This window comes from Rhinoderma darwinii, chromosome 9 (genome assembly GCF_050947455.1).
Source record: "Rhinoderma darwinii isolate aRhiDar2 chromosome 9, aRhiDar2.hap1, whole genome shotgun sequence".
Lineage (NCBI taxonomy): Eukaryota > Metazoa > Chordata > Amphibia > Anura > Rhinodermatidae > Rhinoderma > Rhinoderma darwinii.
In genome coordinates this window covers 88,871,801-88,892,507 of record NC_134695.1, presented here as the reverse complement: position 1 = coordinate 88,892,507, position 20,707 = coordinate 88,871,801, and the positions used below count along the sequence as shown (strand labels likewise).

The window sequence follows — 20,707 nt, the reverse complement described above, 5'->3', positions numbered from 1 at the left end:
CAAACATCTTCCCATTGCTTTCAATGGGTTTTACGATGTTCTGTTCCCACGAGGTGTCATTTTACGTGTCGCTGTCAAAAGACGGCGCGTAAAAAGACGCCCGCGAAAAAAGAAGTGCATGTCACTTCTTGGGACGTTTTTGGAGCCGTTTTTCATTGACTGCATTGAAAAACAGCTCCAATAACGTCCGTAAAATACGCCGCGAAAAACGCGAGTTGTTAAAAAACGTCTGAAAATCAGGAGCTGTTTTCAGGCGAATACAGCTTCGTAATGTCAGACGTATTTTGCTACTGCGTGTGAACATACCCTCACCGTGCTCACAGTTAGGGTATGTTCACACGCCCTATTTACGGACGTAATTCAGGCGTTTTACGCCTCGAATTACGGCCGAAAAAACGGCTCCAAACCATCTGCAAACATCTGCCCATTGAATTCAATGGGTCTTACGGTGTTCTGTTCAGACGGGCTACTTTTTTACGCGCCGCTGTCAAAAGATGGCGCGTAAAAAGACGTCCGCCTCAAAGAAGCGCATGTCACTTCTTGGGATGTAATTGGAGCCGTTTTTCATTGACTCCAATGAAAACCAGCTCCAATTACGTCCATAAAAGACGCCGCGAAAAACGCGTGCACTTGTCAAAACGTCTGAAATTCAGGAGCTGTTTTCCCCTAAAAACAGCTCCGTAATTTCAGACGTACTTGGCGTTGCCGCGTGAACATACCCTAATAAGTATAAGAGCATGGTCCATAAATGCAAAAAAATAGGACGTCTTTTTTTTTTTTCGGATCATTTCTACGGCCCTGACACACACCCGTAAATATACGGGAAGGTGTCCGTGGCCGACAGAAATGAATGTTACGGATCCGTAATTGCGGATAAAAATGACGGTCGTGTGAATGAGGCCCTTAGGCTATGTTCACACGGGGTCTTTTGCCGAGTTTTTTGACGCGGAAAACGCGTCGCAAAACTCGGCAGAAACGGCCCGAGAACGCCTCCCATTGATTTCAATGGGAGGCGTCGGCGTCTTTTTCCCGCGAGCAGTAAAACTGCCTCGCGGGAAAAAGAAGCGACATGCCCTATCTTCGGGCGCTTCCGCCTCCGACCTCCCATTGACTTCAATGGGAGGCAGGAGAAAGCGTACATCTCGCTGTTTTATGCCCGCGGCGCTCAATGGCCGCGGGCGAAAAACGGCGCGATAATTGCTGTTCACACAGAGTATTTTGGGGGAGGAATATCTGCCTCAAAATTCCGTTTGGAACTTTGAGGCAGATATTCCTCCCCCAAAATACTCTGTGTGAACATAGCCTTAGGCTGCGGTGACAGCGGATGTGGCCTGGTGCGGCGCCTTTGCTGCCCGTTTTTAATGCCAGAACGGAGATTGGAAGTAAAACCCCACTATCGGAGTAGTATGAATATATTTCACCGTGACATAGAGATTGCAAATGCCAATGTTGGGACTCTTTGGTTTAGATGGGGCAGTAACAAGAGATCTCTGGTGACAGAATCTACGACTGGTCATCAGTAGATGATCAGTGGGGGTCCGACACCTACTGATTATGGATTAGCTGTTCTGGCTGCCTCCTCCGTGTGCCGGAAACGATGCAAGGTCGGTCCTGGAAGCGACTGTCCCGACTGCTACCAATCATATACTGATGACCTATCCGGTTACAGATTTTGCATTCGGGCGCTGGAGCTTTACGCCTTTGGCAAATGGTCAGTTATTGGCGTTTCTGACTTAAACGACTGCAATGTCCGATATACGAAATATGAGAATCCATAATCTGGATAATCAGGATGGGAAAGCAGCTGGAGAATGACCACAGATTGTCCTTATTGGCTCTTGCACGGAGTCACCTTCTGTTCGCTGACATAACTCACGCTTCCAGCCCAATGCCTCACAATATCACGCTGTCCTGTAATTGGCGAGCTGTAGGCGAAATCTCTATGTACGCAGCTGTCTGAAAAACCTGCGACTGCACGGAAAAATCAGGTTTTTACATCGCTCCCGCACCACGTTGGGCAGTCGTCTCATCAGAGCGCAGCCGCAGATCAGCTGATTTCGCGGGTGCCCCTTTGGTACTGTGCAGAGATTACTATAAGGGTATGTTCACACGGCAGCCTCCGTTACGGCTGAAATTACGGAGCTGTTTTCAGGCATGTGCAGGCGTTTTTCGCTGCGTCCATTACGGACGTAATTGGAGCTGTTTTTCCATGGAGTCAATGGAAAACGGCTCCATTTACGTCTCAAGAAGTGACAGGCACTTCTTTGACGCGGGCGTCTTTTTTACGCACTGTCTTTTGACAGCGGCGCGTAAAAAAAATGACCGTCGGCACAGAACATCGTAAAGCCCATTCAAATGAATGGGCAGATGTGTGCCGATGCTTTGGAGCCGTATTTTCGGACGTTATTCGAGGCTAAAACGCCCGAATTACGTCCGTAAATAGGGTGTGTGAACCCAGCCTTACTGGAAATACCAAAGTTTCCTGAAATGTTGCGTCCGATTTTCAGTAGCAGAAATCTCTGCATAGCGCCAAAAGAGGTGGTCCGAGATTACAGACTCCACCAACTTGATCATTTTTGCTGGATTGCCTGTGACTAGCTTAGGCTTCGTTCACATCTGCGTTGCGCCATTCCATTGTTTTTCTGCGTCAGAGGAGCAGAACAGAATAATAAAACCAACGGTTCCTTTGCAGAACGGACTCCGCTGGTTGCCGACAGAACCCATTGACTTTAATAGGTCCGATAAACCCTGCCGGATCTGCGATGGGGGCCCCTAACAGAGCCTCCGACGCAGGTGTGAACATAGCCTTCAACTGTAGTAAAATCCAACATCTCTGTAATTCATCTCCATTTTTTTTTTGTACCGTCCTCACTTATTTTTCACTCTGCATGGTAGAAAAAGGTTACCTGGTGCTACATGGAAACAGTCAGTATGCTGCTGTTGACAGATCTGTTATTCTAAAAAAACAAAAAACTACTCTTAAAGGAATTTCCCCATATGTATTTTTATCGGGATCCCCACTGATATTGAGAACAAGGGTTCCTCCTTGCCCGAGGATATCCCCTTTAGGAAGGAAACCAACATGAAACGAACAGTCCGGTCATCATAATGTTGACAAATCATTTAATTCACTTAATGAAAGACTCGGTGTCGTTAACTTTATTATCACAGGCAGAGCGGTTTTTATTAACACTTCACATAATAACCAAAATCGGGACCCTGTACAGTGACTGAGTGTCAGGCCCACGTATGGACACAGTACACTGGTGAATTCCACGGAGTACATATAGATAAATAGTACATAAGGCGGATAAAGTGCCAGACACGGTTACCTCTTATATCGTATTAACGTGATTATAGGCGTCCACCGTCTGTCATCTACATATATATCATTGGTGCTGAAAACGTCCTTCCATTCAATCCAGAGCAATGACTAAACAACCAGGCACAGACGGTCGGTCACCTTGGCCGCCATGACACTTGCTGCATTTCTTTCCAGCTGTTGCAAAACTGCAACCTCTAGCAGGGCATGCTGGGAGTTGTAGTTTTGCATCACTTGGAGTACCACATATTGCAGACCACTGCTTTACTGTATTCTTGAGGGTGATTATATGAATGGAGCAGCTCAGTGTCGTATGCAAGGTTAAAAAAAAATATCTAAAATCAAAATTATAAATATACTACAATATTACCCACATAAAATGGACCAAAGTAAATTGCTTACTAAATTTTCTCTAAATACATTAGCAAATTTATATAAGTAATTAGTAAATAAATAATACATAAGGAATTCGGGGGGGGGGGGGGTTCTGAAACCCCACAGTGATCGAATGTGAATTGGCGTTCTTAGCAGAAGCCAAATAGTCATTTTTAGCTAAAAAATAAAAAATGAAAATATTATATATCATGGCAGTAGTTTCGGCAAAAATTCTGCTTCTAGTTGAACATAATTGAGGAATTTTCCTACACTTTTTTTGGATGCAGTACCACTATATTAGCTGTAGGAGGCAGACTTTCAAATCTTTTCTTCTATACAGCCTTATTGGAATTAGGGAGGGAAATAATTTTCTGTATAGGTGGAGGGAATAGAATAGTTTTATATTGCAAGTTTGTTAAGACCGTTTACTCAAAGCGATTGCCAATAAGCAATTGCCGAACAATATTCGTTAAAACGTCTGTTTAAGCCTAATGAGTGAAACAAGAAACGTCATACTAGCATGGCAGATTGTTGACATATAACATGCATGTGCTCATTTGCTTATATAAGACACACATGATTGTCGGGCCTCAACATTTTAGAATGGAGATGCATTAATCTCTTACTTTTTGATTTAAAGGGGTTGTTCACTTTGTACAATGCCTTTTTGTTGGAATTGTGCCCAAAAATAAGTAGCCCCACTAATCATTTATGGGGGATTTCGGCATCAAGTGTTCTATTTTTCCACAGCGCCACCGCTGGAGAACTGATGCATTACATCCTAACGTATTGCATGGAAAGACTGGGTCCTCCAGAGAGACGCTCTGTGTCCACTGGATAATTGATGGTGGACCCAAATGAGAACCTCCTTGAAAATGGGTTTTCTAAACCAAACACCTCCTTTAAAGGGGTATTCCTCTACGGCATAGCTACAGGATGACCATAAATGTCTGACAGATGCCGGTCCCGGTACTTATGTTGTGTACAGGGGTCCCACCACGCCCGTCCCACCTAGTGAGGCGGCCGTTGGGCATTACATCTGCATGTCTGCATTGCCTCATACACACTTCCATTGGATGTCGTACGGCCGCTAACGACAGATCCGAGAAACACGGACCGCACACGGATGGCTTCCGAGCGCGGTCCGTTGTTTCAATGGACCAAATGAATGAAATAGCCGAGACTGTTCCGTATTAGGACAGACATGTCCTAATTTTGCCGGAACCGCCAAAGGGTTCCGTAAAAACAACAGAAGTGCGCATGTCCCCATAGAAATGAATGTGTCAGTGTGCTGTCCGTAAAAAAAACGGGTAGCACACTGAAGAAAATAACTGAAGTGGGCATGAGGCCTAACATTGGGGTTACCCCATTATGTCGGCTTAGGAGTCTCCGCCATGGCAGGAAACATATAGAGAATGCAGGGATTGCCGTTCAGCCGCCACCTCAGAAGAATTATAGACGAAGATGAGTTTTAATAATTAAGCAGCACGGTATCAATTATTCATCGTCAAACTTTTTTTCTCCTTTTATCTGCCTGTCGACAGCTTAAAGCGACCCGTCATCAGAAAACACATGATTATCTGGGGGCACCTTCTAACAATACAGAAGGGGGGGCAATTGTCAAATTTTATAAACATATGAATTTGTACAATTTGCATTATCATCCTTAGGCCTCGTTCACACACACAGGACATCAAGGACGCGCGTTTGAGTCATGTTTCTTGCTGCGATTGTGGGTCGTATTTTATTTAAAGGATGTGTCTTAAAAATCTGATCTATGGGGTTGCAACTGCTAGGACCCCATCAATTCTCTAGTATGAGGGTTTATGGTCCCCCATTCACAGCGTGTGTGCACGCACTTTTTATTAATGTCTATGGCAAGCACTGGACCGGTGCTGAAGCCCAAGATACGTCCTGTGTGAACGGGGCCTTAGTGTGATTCTCTGCATATCCTTATATACCCTACTGTATACAGGTAATATCCCCACACACGATATATGACATCTATATTACTACAGCAATGGTGCAGATCATAGTACGCGTCATATATAACGTACCACTTGATATAAAGTTCATGCAGTTTGGTCAACCCTGCGGTATTTCTTGCTCTGTGCGTCAAAATACTATTCTCCTGTGCTCCAATTTGCGCCAGGTCCATGGAGGGATTTTATATAAATAGAGCCAAATCGTTGTAATATGAAAAAAAGATCTGCAACTTTCTAATACACTTTTTGTTTGAATTCCCAAACATTTTTTAAAATATTGGCTTGCTGTCAGTGAATGAAAACATTCATGTTAACAAAACCCCAATGTGATCGTGTGCTGGTGAACGGCTCGTTCAAGACAGAGCTCTGGTACAGTGTTTATGAGATACGTACAAGTGCAAGCAGCACATCATCATCAGGACACGTTTTTAAACCTCTGGATGTAAGCGAGAACGTTTCCATTCACTGACAGCAAGGTGTTTTAAAAAGGGTGAGGAAATGAAATGGAAAGTATATTAGCAAGTTGCAGAACTTTTCATTTTACATAAAACTGGAAAAAACCCTTTAAATAGCAATTCGATAACATACTATAATTACCACCCATGCTCAGTCTGGTGACCGCTTGTTAAATTGATGTCTTATTAATGGCGTACCGTCATAAATTGGGCTACACCGGATAGGTTTGTGGGACGGGGAATCTGTTATTTAAAGAGGACCGGTCACCTCATGTGTATTTTAGTAAACCATTGTATTCCCTGTGAAATAACAATTCTGGAGCATATTTTCTTATAACTCTACATTGTGTCGTTCCTCTGTTATTCCTCCTAGAAATGTATGAATAATTTGACAATGGTGTGTTCCCAGTTAGGGGTGTGTCTCTACACAGACTGACAATGTCCAATCAGTGCTGACAGAGTGAGGGTAAGGCCAGGCAGAGCGGCCATGACACGGTTGTGATGCAGCCAACAACCGCGCCGTCCCCATGTTCGGCGCGGCTGTCAAACACCCTGTTAATGGCTGCGCGTTATTGCAGGTAAAACGGCCCTTTACCTGCAACAAAATCGTGCGGCCATAAAGGGTGTATTAATTAATGGCCGCACGATTTTGCAGATAAAGGGACGTTTTACCCGCATTATTGCGCGACAATTAAAAGGGTATTTGACAGCCACGCCGAACATGGTGCCAGCGCGGTTGTTGGCCACGTCGCGACCATGTCAGGGCCGCTCCGTGTGGCCTTACCCTGAGACTGTAACACGCCCCTTTGACAAGGGGAATAGAAACACCCAGTTGTCAATTTATTCATAAATTTCTAGGAGGAATAACAGAGGAACAGCACGAGTTCTAAAAAAAAAAAAAAAAAAGCCCCAGAATTATTCTTTTATGGGCAATACAAGTATTTACTAAAAATAGACCTGTCAGGAGAGGTGACAGATCCGCTTTCTAATGTTATTCCTACGTTATACTATATATTGGGAATTCGGTAAACAATTCCCAAATATTTGGAATGGCTATAAAAGCAAAATCTTAAAAGTTCAGAGGTCGGCTACTTTTTACCTTCACTATACATAAAGCATAGTTATACCAAGGCGACTTTTGTTGAGCAAGGCCCAGCCAAGAAAAAGTGCGGCTGCGTTGCGAGATGACTTAATGTTGCTGCGCAAAAGGGACAAAGCACCATGCGAACTATGTTTAGCTAGAGCTGAAGTGCTGGCGCAATGAGTTGGCACCGTGGCACAATTCATTACACAGCAAAAGTCACAGTGCAGTCCCAACTTCTGGGACTTAACAGGTTGTGTTGTGCTATGTTACATAAAACCAAAGGCAGACGCACATAAGACCCCCAATGGGACCCCAAGCTAGAGCGCCAACCCTACACAATGCCTTTTCTGACGTCGTATCTGCCAGGCCCCTCCATATACAATTGCTTCCTCTACATGATTAGGACTAGTCATACATCAGAAACCTGTGATACAATAGAGGCACAAAATGGCGCATACAGGGCCCCATGTAGTTTCGTACAGGGCCTTGTTGCCCATAGCAACCAGAGATGAGCTTACATATTCTAAACCGCACTGAGAAAATGACACGTAGGCACTGATTGGTTGCAATGGGCAACACGAACATAGTCTCTCAAACAAACAAAATGGCTACTGCCACTAAGCAAGGTTAAAGAGAAGGAGTTCCCCAGGATTTAGTAAGTATGACTCAAATAACTGAGCAAGTGTAGTTCTCTAACCTACTTATATAAGGGGCAGATTTATGAAACTGTAAAAGAAAAACTGTCTGTGTTGTCCATAGCAACCAATCACAGCGCAGCTTTCATATCTCATAATGCTCTTGAAAAATGAAAGCTGCGCTGTAATTGGTTGTTATGGTCAATAAAAACTGTTTGTTTTTTTAAATCCCCCCCCCCCCGGCATATATACGCAGCAGGATTTTACGTATATGTTTCCTATACATCCAGCCAAAATGAGGGCTCAGATCATATCAGGGGAAAGTAGGGAAAACAATGTAAATTGCAGCAAATTTATCAAAATGGCGCAGGCATTATAAATCTGTCGCAGCTCACTAAACATGTTAGGCTATGTTCACATCTGCGTCTGGGTATTCGGTATTCATCCCGTCAAAACGACAGAACCCTTGCACAAGGGAGATAAACTGAAACCATTGGCACCGGATCCGTCACCATTGAAATCAGTGGTGATGGAAACGGAAATCTTTGGTTTCAGTTTGTGTCAGTCAGGGCTCCGTTTCGCCGGAAAGCTGCGACGGAACGTCGGAACGGAGCCCTGACGCTGATGTGAACGAAGCCTTAGATTCCTCTGCCTTACTCCATCTAATGGCGGTGTACTTTACACCATAACGTTGAACAAAAATATTGCTCATAGCATCAATAAATTTAGCAAATTTTACAGCTTTTCTTAGCCAGCCCATTTTTCTAGATCATTTTTAACTCAACTGTTGAGGAAAGTGCAAATAGTGTCTAAAATACATAAAAAATTAGGCTCCACTTTTTTTGCACCAGAATTCTGGTGCGGTTTGCTTCATAAATCTAATTTTACGTATTTAAAGGGCTGTCCGCTCAGAACAACCGCTGCGCATATGGACAAAATGGGGGAGACGTCCGAACCTCCTTTATTGCCAAGGGTGCAGACATGCTAGAAAGTGCCGCCGCTCTCCCTGGGCGCAACAAGGGGAAATGTGAACAAATCAGCAGTTTTTATTGACCACCGGCAATCAGCTAACTCTTGGGACTGCTGCCCCACACATGGGGTTGTCCTGGGTGGACAACCTATTTAACACACAGCTTTGCTACTATTGGTACCGGTGAAGTTTCGCCAGTTACTAATAGTACCAGTGACGTTTTGCCTGTTACTACCTGTACCAGTAAGGTTTCCCAGTTACTACTAGTACCGGTGAAGTTTAGCCAGTTACTCCAAGTACCAGTGACTTTTTTCCAGCTACTACTGGTACCGGTGAAGTTTTGCCAACTACTACTGGTACCAATAAAGTTTCCCAGCTACTACTGGTACCGTGAAGTTCCGCCAGTTACTAATAGTGCCAGTGACGTTTTGCCAGTTACTACTTGTACCAGTAAAGTTTCCCAGTTACTACTGGTACCGGTGAAGTTTAGCCAGTTACTCCTAGTACCAGTGACGTTTTGCCAGTTACTCCTAGTACCAGTGACGTTTGGCCAGTTACTCCTAGTACCAGTGATGTTTTGCCAGTTACTCCTAGTACCAGTGATGTTTTGCCAGTTACTCCTAGTACCAGTGACGTTTGGCCAGCTACTACTGGTACCGGTGAAGTTTCCCAGCTACTACTGGTACCGGTGAAGTTTCTCTAGCTACTACTGGTACCGGTAACGTTTTGCTAGCTGCTACTGGTGCCGGTGAAGTTGTGCCAGCTACTACTGGTGCCAGTGAAGTTGTGCCAGCTCCTACTGGTACGGGTAAAGTCTTTCTCGCTACTATTGGTGCCGGTGAAGTTTTGTCACCTAATACTGGTGCCGGTGAAGTTTTGTCACCTAATACTGGTGCCGGTGAAGTTTTGCCAGCTGCTACTGGTACCTGTGAAGTTTTGCCAGCTGCTACTTGTGACAGTGAAGTTTTTCCACCTAATACTGGTACCAGTGAAGTTTTGCCACCTAATACTGGTACCGGTGAAGTTTTGCCAACTACTACTGGTAGCAATAAAGTTTCCCAGCTACTACAGGTGCCGGTGAAGTTGTGCCAGCTCCTACTGGTACCGGTAAAGTCTTTCTCGCTACTATTGGTGCCGGTGAAGTTTTGCCACCTAATACTGGTGCCGGTGAAGTTTTGTCACCCAATACTGGTGCCGGTGAAGTTTTGCCAGCTGCTACTGGTACCTGTGAAGTTTTGCCAGCTGCTACCTGTGACAGTGAAGTTTTTCCACCTAATACTGGTACCAGTGAAGTTTTGCCACCTAATACTGGTACCGGTGAAGTTTTGCCAACTACTACTGGTAGCAATAAAGTTTCCCAGCTACTACAGGTGCCGGTGAAGTTGTGCCAGCTCCTACTGGTACCGGTAAAGTCTTTCTCGCTACTATTGGTGCCGGTGAAGTTTTGCCACCTAATACTGGTACCGGTGAAGTTTTGCCAGCTGCTACTAGTACCGGTCAGTGTAACTTGGAAAGCATTACTGTGGTATATTGGAGCAGCTGAGATAATATTTAACTCCATACATGAAATATGTTAATTTCTATAAACCTGAAATGTGCTTGTCCCCTGTAATCTTGGCCCCCGTAATCTTGGCCCCCAAAATCAGAGTTTGGGGAGCAAATTTTAAGACATAGTACATTAGGAAGTCAGAAAACGACATGTGCTCAGTTCATTTATCCCAATTTACAAATCCCGAGAACCTCTGTCATTTACAATACAGCAGCATATGTTAGATTTATTTATGGTCACAACATAAGTTCTGTACATGGAAGCATTCGACGGCGCACGGCAAATCACATACCGATAATTTTGTGTTTTACATCGTCACATCAGGCATAGGTCGAAACATCAAAATTTGAAGGGGCATTCCATTTTCCTCTATATACATATAAGTATAGGCTTATAGTTTTGGAGCGGGGTTGGGTTGGCATCATATGTCATTGAAAAAAATAAATATTTGCGGGAATAAAGGAATACCCATTTTTGCATTTTGTTAAGACATTTCTGTATCTTCTATCTAGACTTGTGTCATCAACAATAAAGCACAGCTATGATGAGGATACAATAATTGCTGTGACTATTCGGTATATAAAGGATTATTTCCCAAGCCCTATGTGGCGCCCCCCACTGTTGTATTGCATAAGGATTGCAAGGCAACCACGTCTCTAGGAAGCCATATCATTCTTATATAACAAGCCCTGCATAAACCTCCTATTAACAATAGCTGTGCCGGGCTTGTATGGAAGACTGTTAGTTCCAAGGTTATTATAATTATAACGTCCCGCGTTGTACGTAGGTTAGTGTCTCATGAGAACAGTATTTTCATCTGTTGGATGACCGGGAAGTAGGGATCTCCTGTAAAGGCAATGCACAAAGACAAAGCATGCATGCAGACGTGCTTACTCTCCACAGCGCGTGGACCTTTTAGCTGCCTGCGGGGGTCAGTATATGCCTTGCAATGAAATGGTTAACACCGTCGCTTTAAGGATTTAGTGGTGCTAGTGCAAACGGAAAGATGGCATTTCATTTGGTATGAAATCTACCGATCAAGCGATCTTCCAAACCTAAATCTTTTGTCGTGCACAACCTAAAGTAAAAAAAAAAAAAAGCTAAAAATATAAAAGTTATGTAGGAAAAGGTTAATAGTTGCATAAAGAAAACGATCTGGAAAAGCAGCTGGGATCCTCCCGTAGATCAGTGCAGTTGGCAGATGGGGTGATGGATGGTAAATCTGGATTAAAAGGTCTACAACAAATATTTGGGGTCAGGTTGGGTCCATCAGCAGCAGGTTCCATTATGTCAACATACCAAATATAATAATGTTACCCAATGATTGGTCCTTCCGCTGGGTGCCGGGTCAATGGGACTTTGGGTCATGTTCAATTAGAACATTTTGGCTAAATGCAAAAAAAAAATAAAAAATTGCATAACGGTGCTCTGACGATCCAGGAAAATAACTTCTGGGCTCAAGATAGTTTGACCACACAAACAGCCAATACGATGGCAATAATCAGGACTGCACTAAAGACCACCCCAGCCAAAAGTTTACTGAGGTCACAAATGGCTTTGTGCTCTTCTGTAGATATGGTGCCGGGAGACGATGCGCCGGCGCTGGTTGCACACTTGAGTTCGGCTCCTGGATTCTGCTTGGCTTCCACTGTCCATTGGGGAACACCAACTTTCATCTCCATCTCGTGCATCATCTCATCTACTTGTTTGATCTCATTCTCCAGGTCCTTGAGGTCCATCACATCAATGTTGTGCTCCCCATCATATTTCATGTTCTGAACGCTCATGGCCCTTGCGGCCACCCCTGATGTACCCCCGCTCATGCCAGTCTGTATAATGTGCTTTTTGGGTATGTTTAATGGGAACTCTTGACCGAGCTCGAGAGCTCTTCTCATATCCGTCTCTAGGAGGTCCATGCAAGTAGAAAATATGACCCATAGCCTCTCAAACTCAGCCTTGTCTTCTTTACCAAGACTGGTGTCCTTGAGAGTGCTCGTCAGCTTGTTTCTATTGGCCACTGCTAACTCCTGGGCTTTCTGCCGAGTCTTCTTCAACTCCTCCCGTAGGTTCTGGGAGTCCGCGGTGCCACCTATGGTCAGTACCAGATGTCTGTAGCATGCCGTCACCTTATTCAGAGCATCCAGTAACGCCTTGCACTCCTCCTTCAACATCTCCTCTTAGGAACTTTGCAATCCCAACCAATAGGGAAACTGGTGGAATCCTCAAATACTGCTGAAGGGACAGGACCCTTAAAATATATCCATCCGAAACATACTTATGAGACTGTCCGTGGGGAATTTTGGAAGTTTTTCATATTTTGGCATTGGAAGAACATGATGGTTTGTGCATAGAATGCAATACTATTCTGGAAGTCAAACGCTATTGAGAAGATGCATTGCTCTTGTCGTGCAATAAAAATAATCCATGTCAATAGGTTCTTCTAGAGTTTCAAATTTGTATGAATTTACAGCTATGTCCCAAATCCATCCTCTGGTCTTCATTCCTGCATCCAGCTCCATAGAAATCCAGAGTCCTTGGCTGCAGCCTCCTGGTAGTCAGCAAGGAGCTGTCCATACATCCAGCTTTCAGCTCTGCACAGCCTGGAATAGCTACCACCTGCAGGAGTCACGTGAGGACAACACGCCAAAGAAGGGGGGGGGGACGACATGTGACCTACTCTAACTCTTCCGCCGCCATCTTTGCTAAGGGCAAAGTGGAGTTTAGTCAAATTTTCACCTCAAATGTCATAGGAATTATATAGGGTTTGAGTAGAAATAGATGACTCTTCAGTTACCATGTCTGATAAAGAGACCTAACTCATCATTTGTCATCATTTTTATTTTAGTCATTTGGCCATTAAAATGTATGGCCTATACTTATTTTGTATCTCTGACTTCATTTCTTCAAAATAATTATACTGTCTATATTATAAACTGTATCTCTAAAAAATAGTAGCTAAACACATGCTTTTCATCTGTTTGCTGTCAAAAATGAAGGATTTCGTTTTCCATGATCAAAGATGGCCGCCGGCATTTGCGTGTCAGTGACGTAATCGTTTCCACGCCCTCTAGAGCCTCAGTATACAGCGAACACTCCCCTAACTCCTTTCGATTGGCTAATGGGAATGTCAGTCATATTGATACGCCTGTTCATTGGTTACCTGCAGTGTTGTCCGTCCAGCTCTGTGCTATGCTCCGGAGTGCTGGGGTAAAAGAGAGCGGCTCCTGCGGAGAAGTGGGCAGCGACATGTCCCCGTGCTGAGTGAGTACTGGAACTTTAATTACGTCACTAGGTGAAGGGCCTTCTACTCTCCTTGTGACCTGTCCACTTTGAGGAGCCCTATGAGGGTCATGTGACAGGGCCACAGAGTCCAAGTCTGGGTGTAGCTCCAAACATCAGGTTGGGTGGTGAATCCCTTAAAATTATTTGGTTTGTTCAAAGCTGGAATGTAGCTGCTGCAGAAGCTCATGAGGCCGAGACTTGGGGTGACTACTCTGTCAGGACTATTTGGTCACCTGTGCGTTGCGATTGTGGTCACGTGGTCGACCCATTCAATAGGGTACTCTTATCCCTGTTGGAGTTCCCCTTTATGTTATACATAGTTGCTATTGGCACGTATCACTCAGCTGCTGCAGAAACTCCTCGGGGGCGACTACTCTTGATTACTGGGTGCAAGGGCATGGCTGTTTGGTCATCTGTGCGTCGCGATTGTGGTCACGTGATGCGACTTTGATAAAAATACGCTTATCCCTGATGAGGTTGCCCTTTAAATAATACATCGCTGCCATTGCCGCTTATCACTTAGAAGTGGATGCTGTTCACCACTGCGAGACAAGTCACCGTCTTCTATTTACAGGGCTTTTTATTTTTATTTTTTTAAATATATATTTTGTCAGACATTTCATTAAAAAGGTTCTCCCTCCAGACAGACACCGCTTATCAATAGACTGTGCCATAAACGTCTGATCATCGGGGGACACAAAAACTGGGGCCCCACTGACCACTACAGAGAAGGGGCTGCTGTACTCTATTGGGCGCTGTTCCCTGTCGGCCGCAATCCACTTTATTTGGGAGGCGTGAGGTAGACTCCGGCCTTTTGTTTTAGTAGTTGGTATAGGTTACAGGATCATCCATTTAAGTATTGACGACGCCCCTTTAAGGGAAACCTCACACACAAAGTTTTTTACGTTTATTGTTTTTGTTTGGTCAGTAGCGGTTTTTGCAGTTGCAGCACGGGGTCGCTTTGGTGTTTGTTTTTTTTAGCCAGTTAAACTCTGCGGGCACGGCCGGCCCCGGACAGATGGCAGTTTTTACAGGCCGTGCTCACATTATAAAGTATGGCAGCACGGTCATTAAAATAAAAAAAATAGGACATGTCCTATTTTTTTCGCCATGTTTCTACGGCACGGACCCCTTCCCGTAAATATACGGCAAGGTGTCCGTCGGCCATAGAAACGAATGGGCCCGTAATGACTGTGTTGCAAAGAAAAATGTTTGCGATGTGAAAAAGCGGGTAAAACGCTATTCCACTCAAAACACGAAAGGTTGTGACTGCGATGTCCCATCGACTACTGTGTTGCCGCCAGGTTCTAGGCAGATACGGAGGCAGCTAAGTAGGTCTACAGTGTCCGGATAATGGGGGTCACTGCGGTGGATTTGTGCCGGTTTTCCATTGCTCAGACGCGGTGGCGCCATCGTTTTTCTCTGTAAGGCCCTGTTCACACAGAGTTTTTTGACAAGTTTTTTGACGCGGAAACCGCGCCAAAAAACTCCTCAAAAACCGCCCGAAAATGCCTCCCATTGATTTCAATGGGAGTTGGACAAGTTTTTTTACCGCGAGTAAAAAAAAAATGCGTCGCGGTAAAAAGAAGCATCATGACCCATCTTGAGGCGGTTTCGGTCTCCAAAACCCCATTTCAATCAGTCAGAAAGAGGAAAAAAAAACCTCGACGAGTGTTTTGACGAGTTTTTGTCAAACCACTGTGCAAAAACCGTCTGGAGCAGTTTTTGCAGGAGGAATTTTCCTCCTGCAAAAAACTCTGTGTGAACACAGCCTAATAATTCGCACAGACGGGATACTTTTAGCAGAGACTTTGCCAGGAGGGTGATCCTTTTCTTCTGAGCTGATCATATGTGAGTCTCCACGGCTTCTTCCTCGTGTATTCCGCTACCTGCTGTATCGCTCTGTGATGGCGCTCACGTATCTGCATGAATAGCAATGCCGTGATGTAATAGTATAACTATTGCTCATCTATAGATGGTGCCAGACGGTGTTAATATAAAACGTGCCACGTAGAGACCAGATGGTGGCATGCATTCAGTGCCGTACAGTGGATGTGCAGTGCCAAAAAGTGACCAGTGAAATTGTACCATGGAGTGCCACATTATGCCAGAAAGAGACTGTATACATAATCCAGAAAGGGACCATGTTAATAATGCCATACAGTGCCAGAAAGGGACTAAATAAATAGTGCCACATTATTCAAGAAAGTGACCATATAAATAGTACTATACAGTGGACATTTAGTGCAAGAAATGTACCATATAAATAATGCCATACACTGCCACATTAGTGCCAGAAAGTGACCATATAAATATTGCCAGAAAGTGACCATATAAATAGTGCTTTACAGGGAACATGTGGTGCCAGAAAGTGACCATATAAATAGTGCTTTACAGGGAACATGTGGTGCCAGAAAGTGATCATATAAATATTGCCAGAAAGTGACCATATAAATGGTGCTTTACAGGGAACATGTAGTGCCAGAAAGTGACCATATAAATAATGACATACAGTGCCAGAAAGTGACCATATAAATAATGACATACAGTGCCAGAAAGTGACCATATAAATAGTGCTTTACAGGGAACATGTGGTGCCCGAAAGTGGTCATATAAATAGTGCCATCCTGTGCCTTAATAATGCCATGCCCGAGTAAATAGTGCCAGAAGTTCCATATAAATAGTGCCATGCAGTGCACATATAGGGCCATACAGAGGGTTGTCTGCTTTAGAAATGGTCGACAGGGCTTTTAGGCCCCATACTCACGGCCGTAGTCTTAATCCTGGTTCGCGAGTACGGCTGCGGACAGTCGTCCGCATTTGCGAGCCGTGCTCCCATTTTAAAGTATGGGAGCACGGTCCGTAAAATAAAAAAAATAGGACATGTCCTACTTTTTACGGAAGCTTTCTACTGCCCAGATACCTTTCCGAAAATATACGGGAAGATGTCCGTCGGCCATAGAAATGAATGTCGTAATTACGGATGACCTCTACGGTCGTGTGCATGGGGCCTTACGTTGCTGGGTGGGTGGGTTTCACTTTTTGGCGCTGTGCTGCACTCGCTCTGCATTCTGGTGGTCTCCATGTAATACTACTTTTCCTTTACATTGCCACAATAACTGACCGTGTAGGGGAAAACGCCCGCTAAAAACACAATACCCGGCAATTACTTGGAAATGTTATTTGCTGAATATGAATTCTTTTAATATCGGTTTCTAAATTTCTCTTGTTCTCTTACACGGACGGTGGGTGACGCTCGCTAATAGCCGCCATTACAGTGCCTATAGGTGTTCTCATTCAGCTTTACGCAGGTCTTGAATGGCATATTGTTGTTCAAAATTACAGTCCACTGCTCCCCTCAAAACAGCTATCCGTGTGTCGGTGTACACTGCAGTTCTGGCATTCTGTTCATGAATTCAGAGGTTCAGGATGAAATTTGTCATTGAAATGGCAGCAATCCCGGAGCAGCTCTTTCTCATGACACTACTTTGTCCCCTTTCAACTGTTCTATTTTCGGCAGAGTCTTCAAATATTTAGATACTTGTAAAAGTATTTTTTTTTTGTTTTAATCTTTTGTCAATTGGGTCAGAGCTGCTGAGAATCCGGGAATTCTGGGAGTTCAAGGGTGTAAATAATTTATCCTTTGTTGGTGCTGTGCCAAGAGAAGCGCCGCTAGAGTGCAGCCGTTAATGGGTCATCTTCATGCGGTGCCAGCGTGTCTTCTCACCATGGCGCACCTATAAGATGGGGGCGCTGCAGGAGAATCCTGTTCTCTTGTGGAAACCGCAAATTCCGTATATCCCGACACTTCAGGTTTATTCCACATTGGTCTGAAAATGTTAGTCGTCGACTATGACCAAGGGATCCCGGGCGCAGGACAACCATGTGACCCAAATCTCATAATATTACACTCAATCGGAATGAGACTTTTCTTGCACAGTTACGTTTGTATTTGTTTTAACGTCTTGGCCGCTCTTCCCTTTTATAAATTGTAATTCATACTCGACTGCAACTTTTGGTGCAGCTTCGGCTAGGACTAGAGGATGACTTATGGTGCACGACCCAGTGTGATTGTATCTTGGCCATGGCGTCCTACGTGGGACAAACGTCATCTGCAGGCGTTCCCTACTGCTGCAGGGTCAGGTACCAATAGTCATCGTGTAGCATAGGCCTGAATGTCACCGTTACAAAGCGTTGCACACACAAGATTTTATGTAGAAAAACATGGCTGCTCTCTTCCAAAACAGTGCCACACTTGTCCATAGGTTGTGTCTGGTATTGCAGCTCAAATTACAACTCGGCTCCATTGAAGTAAATACGTCTGAACTGCAATACCGCACACAACCTGTGGATTAGATGTAGCGCTGTTTTTAGCAGAAAGCAGCCATGTTTTTGTAATCCTGGACAGCCCCTTTAATCATTGCATAAAGAAAAGTCCTGTAACATTCTAATATACTTTGCTTCACTTTCTCACCATTTTAAGATGTCTGCTTGCTGTCAGTGAATGGAAACCTGTGTTACCTCCAGAGACTGAAAATCTGTAGAGATCTAAGGCTGTGTTCACATCTGCGCCTCGGGTTTTCGTTGTTCTGTCATAGAACAACGAGAATACTGGAAGCCCTGGATCCGTCGCATGCCGGAAACCAACGGCGCCTGACTGAACCCATTGACTTTAATGGATTCGGTGATTTTTTTTTTCCGGAATGTTGCTACATGCTGCGCTGTTATGTTTAGCAAAAATGACAGGATCTGCAACATAGATGGGAACAGGGCCTAATAGTTCTCACAGCTGAGGGTTTGCTACAACTGTATCCAGTCTAGACCATTCTCTTTGAACTCCAGACTGATACATTGTTGCAAACTATCAGGATGGTGGAGAGATTTGTACTACTGATGTATTTAGCTCAAAATGTATTTTCTATTTTGGATACAACTGTAACAAACCCTCAGCTGTGACAAGGTCTGTACAGATTTTCATGGTCAGGGTGTCTGTGTTCTTTTGAGGACAGGTACAGGGACCCAATTATTTTCACACCGGATGCCATGATTCTAAATGTGTAGTTTAGGTTTTGTTTCTGTAGATCAGGGGTCTGCAACCTGTGGCTCCCCAGCCGTTGTGAAACTACAACTCCCAGCATGCCCGGCTATCAGGGAGCTTCATTACTGTCTTCTCTGCGCTGTCTTTGGATGCTGCTGCACTGGAATCCGGTTCATTCGGAAAATAGATTTAACCCTTACACGGAAACTGCGGCTTCTAATTGAAAAGCAAAAAAAATCTTAATTGCCGTTCCTCCCCCCGAGCCCTCGAAAATGCTTCAGATTTCAATGCAATTGTTAAATCTCAAACTTAAGTGATCGCCGCAGACCATTGTTAATGGAAGAAGCTTTTCTGCCTTTCATGGCTCTAAATTATTTCGACGTTTAACCCTTCACTTTCTGGCCTCGTTCTTCTCAAGAGATGCCCAACGGGAGGAAAAGAGCGAATATAAGTCCCATTCACAACGCTCAGGACTTATAAGAACAAAAACAATCAGGGTGCATTGTGGGACTCTGGAAATTGGGGTCATGGCGTAACCGGCGGTGCCATTGGAAGCGGCTAGAAATTGTCCCCGTTCTTTTGTGGCAGCTGCGCTCGTGCCGGCAGTAAGAGGCTTACAGCTAGTTATTCGTCATGTGTAATCCCCCAGCCCAAAACAAAAGGCCGATCAACCAAATAACTTCCTTCCCACCGGGCCATCTGGCCGATGGCAAACGAACCGGAATGGCGTCACCCGGCTGCAATTTTTGTTCTTTTTAAATGAGTCATTCGTTTTTTATTACAAATATCCCTCATGCTGTTATATATCCGATGCCCGTTTCGCATGGCGTAAGGTTATATTTGCATTTTTTTGCAGGACTATCCCACAACCAGACCTTTAAAAAGGGGTGGAGTTTATGCAGATTTTGTATTCTGGGGGACGTCCCTATTTAGAACTGGGAGGGGCTTGCAAATGCCCAACGATTTGGTATTCCGGATACGGGAGTCTTCTAGTTTTATTTTCTGGTGTACACGTTATAGCAGATCTTCAGGCTCCCCCCCCCCCCATAGTAAGTGTCATTTCCCTCCCAGTCTATATGTGGCAAGTAGCTGATTATCCTCTTTCTTACTGGTTTAGTTTCTTGTAGTTTATAATCATTCTGCCCTTGGCGTAATGGAAGTCAACTCTCCTGGAACTGACTGCCTGCTGAGCTTCAGTGGCTAATTTGAGAAAGCACAGCTGCAGTGTAAAGCATGGTGGAGGGATAAAGTAGCAGTGTGTAGGGATTTTATCATGCAAAATCAAATGAGAAAAAAAAACACCTTTGGGCATACTGATGATATCTAATCACTGTCCCTAGTTGCCCTATAGGACCCTTCAAGTAATTTTGGGATAACCTCTCTAAAAAGAGCATGTATTCCTTTCTAACTTCCCTGACGCCCAGACCCCAAGATCTTGTAAACTGGGACCCTCTATTAGGGCATAAGCTCCTGCTCGGGACTCTGCTCTGTAAGAGAAGCTTCCGTTGTGGCGGACTCAATCTGTCCCTGTATTACACGCACGGTCAGTCATCTGCTTTGTCGCCATGTAATAATTTCCTCTGCGGCGATCAGCTCCGTTCTGAAAGCGGATGTCTATAATGAGACCTCCCCTTCAAGGGGCCGCTTACTGGATGCAGCTGTGCCCAATAGTTCAGCTTTGTAAGGACGTCAGACTGACGCCCTCATTTACAGGGAGCCTGTCCCTTTAATTGCACAATTTTGGGTTATACTGGATCTTCCTTCGTTAGTGTTATGAAAAAAAAAAAAAAAAACAATGTTCAATTCAATATGTAAATCACTGACTCATTTAGTCTTAAGTGCATGGATGGTCCCAGCGGTGCATGCTGGGAGGGACGCCAGACAAACTCTGGTTGGTGTGGGTAAATGTGCCGCCATTCTGCAGAGTAAGCGCTCCATTAAAGAGCCATGACGCGGAGATAACCGGGGGGGGCGGCACTCACATATATCATTTATTGCAAATGTTGCATGAC

At 44.5% G+C, this 20,707-nt stretch overlaps 2 protein-coding genes across 4 annotated transcripts in view; one reads left to right on the top strand and one right to left on the bottom strand.

Annotated features, from left to right (window-relative positions):
* Positions 1 to 10,692: 10,692 nt before the first annotated feature.
* Positions 10,693 to 12,982, bottom strand: RGS9BP (regulator of G protein signaling 9 binding protein). Its single transcript, XM_075837111.1, has one exon. The coding sequence runs from the start codon at positions 12,544 to 12,546 to the stop codon at positions 11,833 to 11,835; it is 714 nt and encodes a 237-aa protein (XP_075693226.1). The 5' UTR covers positions 12,547 to 12,982; the 3' UTR covers positions 10,693 to 11,832.
* Positions 12,983 to 13,551: 569 nt separating this feature from the next.
* ANKRD27 (ankyrin repeat domain 27) overlaps positions 13,552 to 20,707 on the top strand; it is a 48,141-nt gene continuing 40,985 nt past the window's right edge. For 2 of the 3 annotated variants that reach the window (XM_075838432.1, XM_075838429.1), the window contains exon 1: positions 13,552 to 13,636. The gene's annotated coding sequence lies outside the window, so the exon portion shown is untranslated. Of the gene's footprint in view, positions 13,637 to 13,694; positions 13,775 to 20,707 lie in introns of those variants that run through there. The other variant, XM_075838430.1, reaches the window with a different exon arrangement.

Bases quoted from the DNA above. Each gene is read 5' to 3' on its own strand.
- RGS9BP (XM_075837111.1), bottom strand. From the start codon at position 12,546: ATGTTGAAGGAGGAGTGCAAGGCGTTACTGGATGCTCTGAATAAGGTG.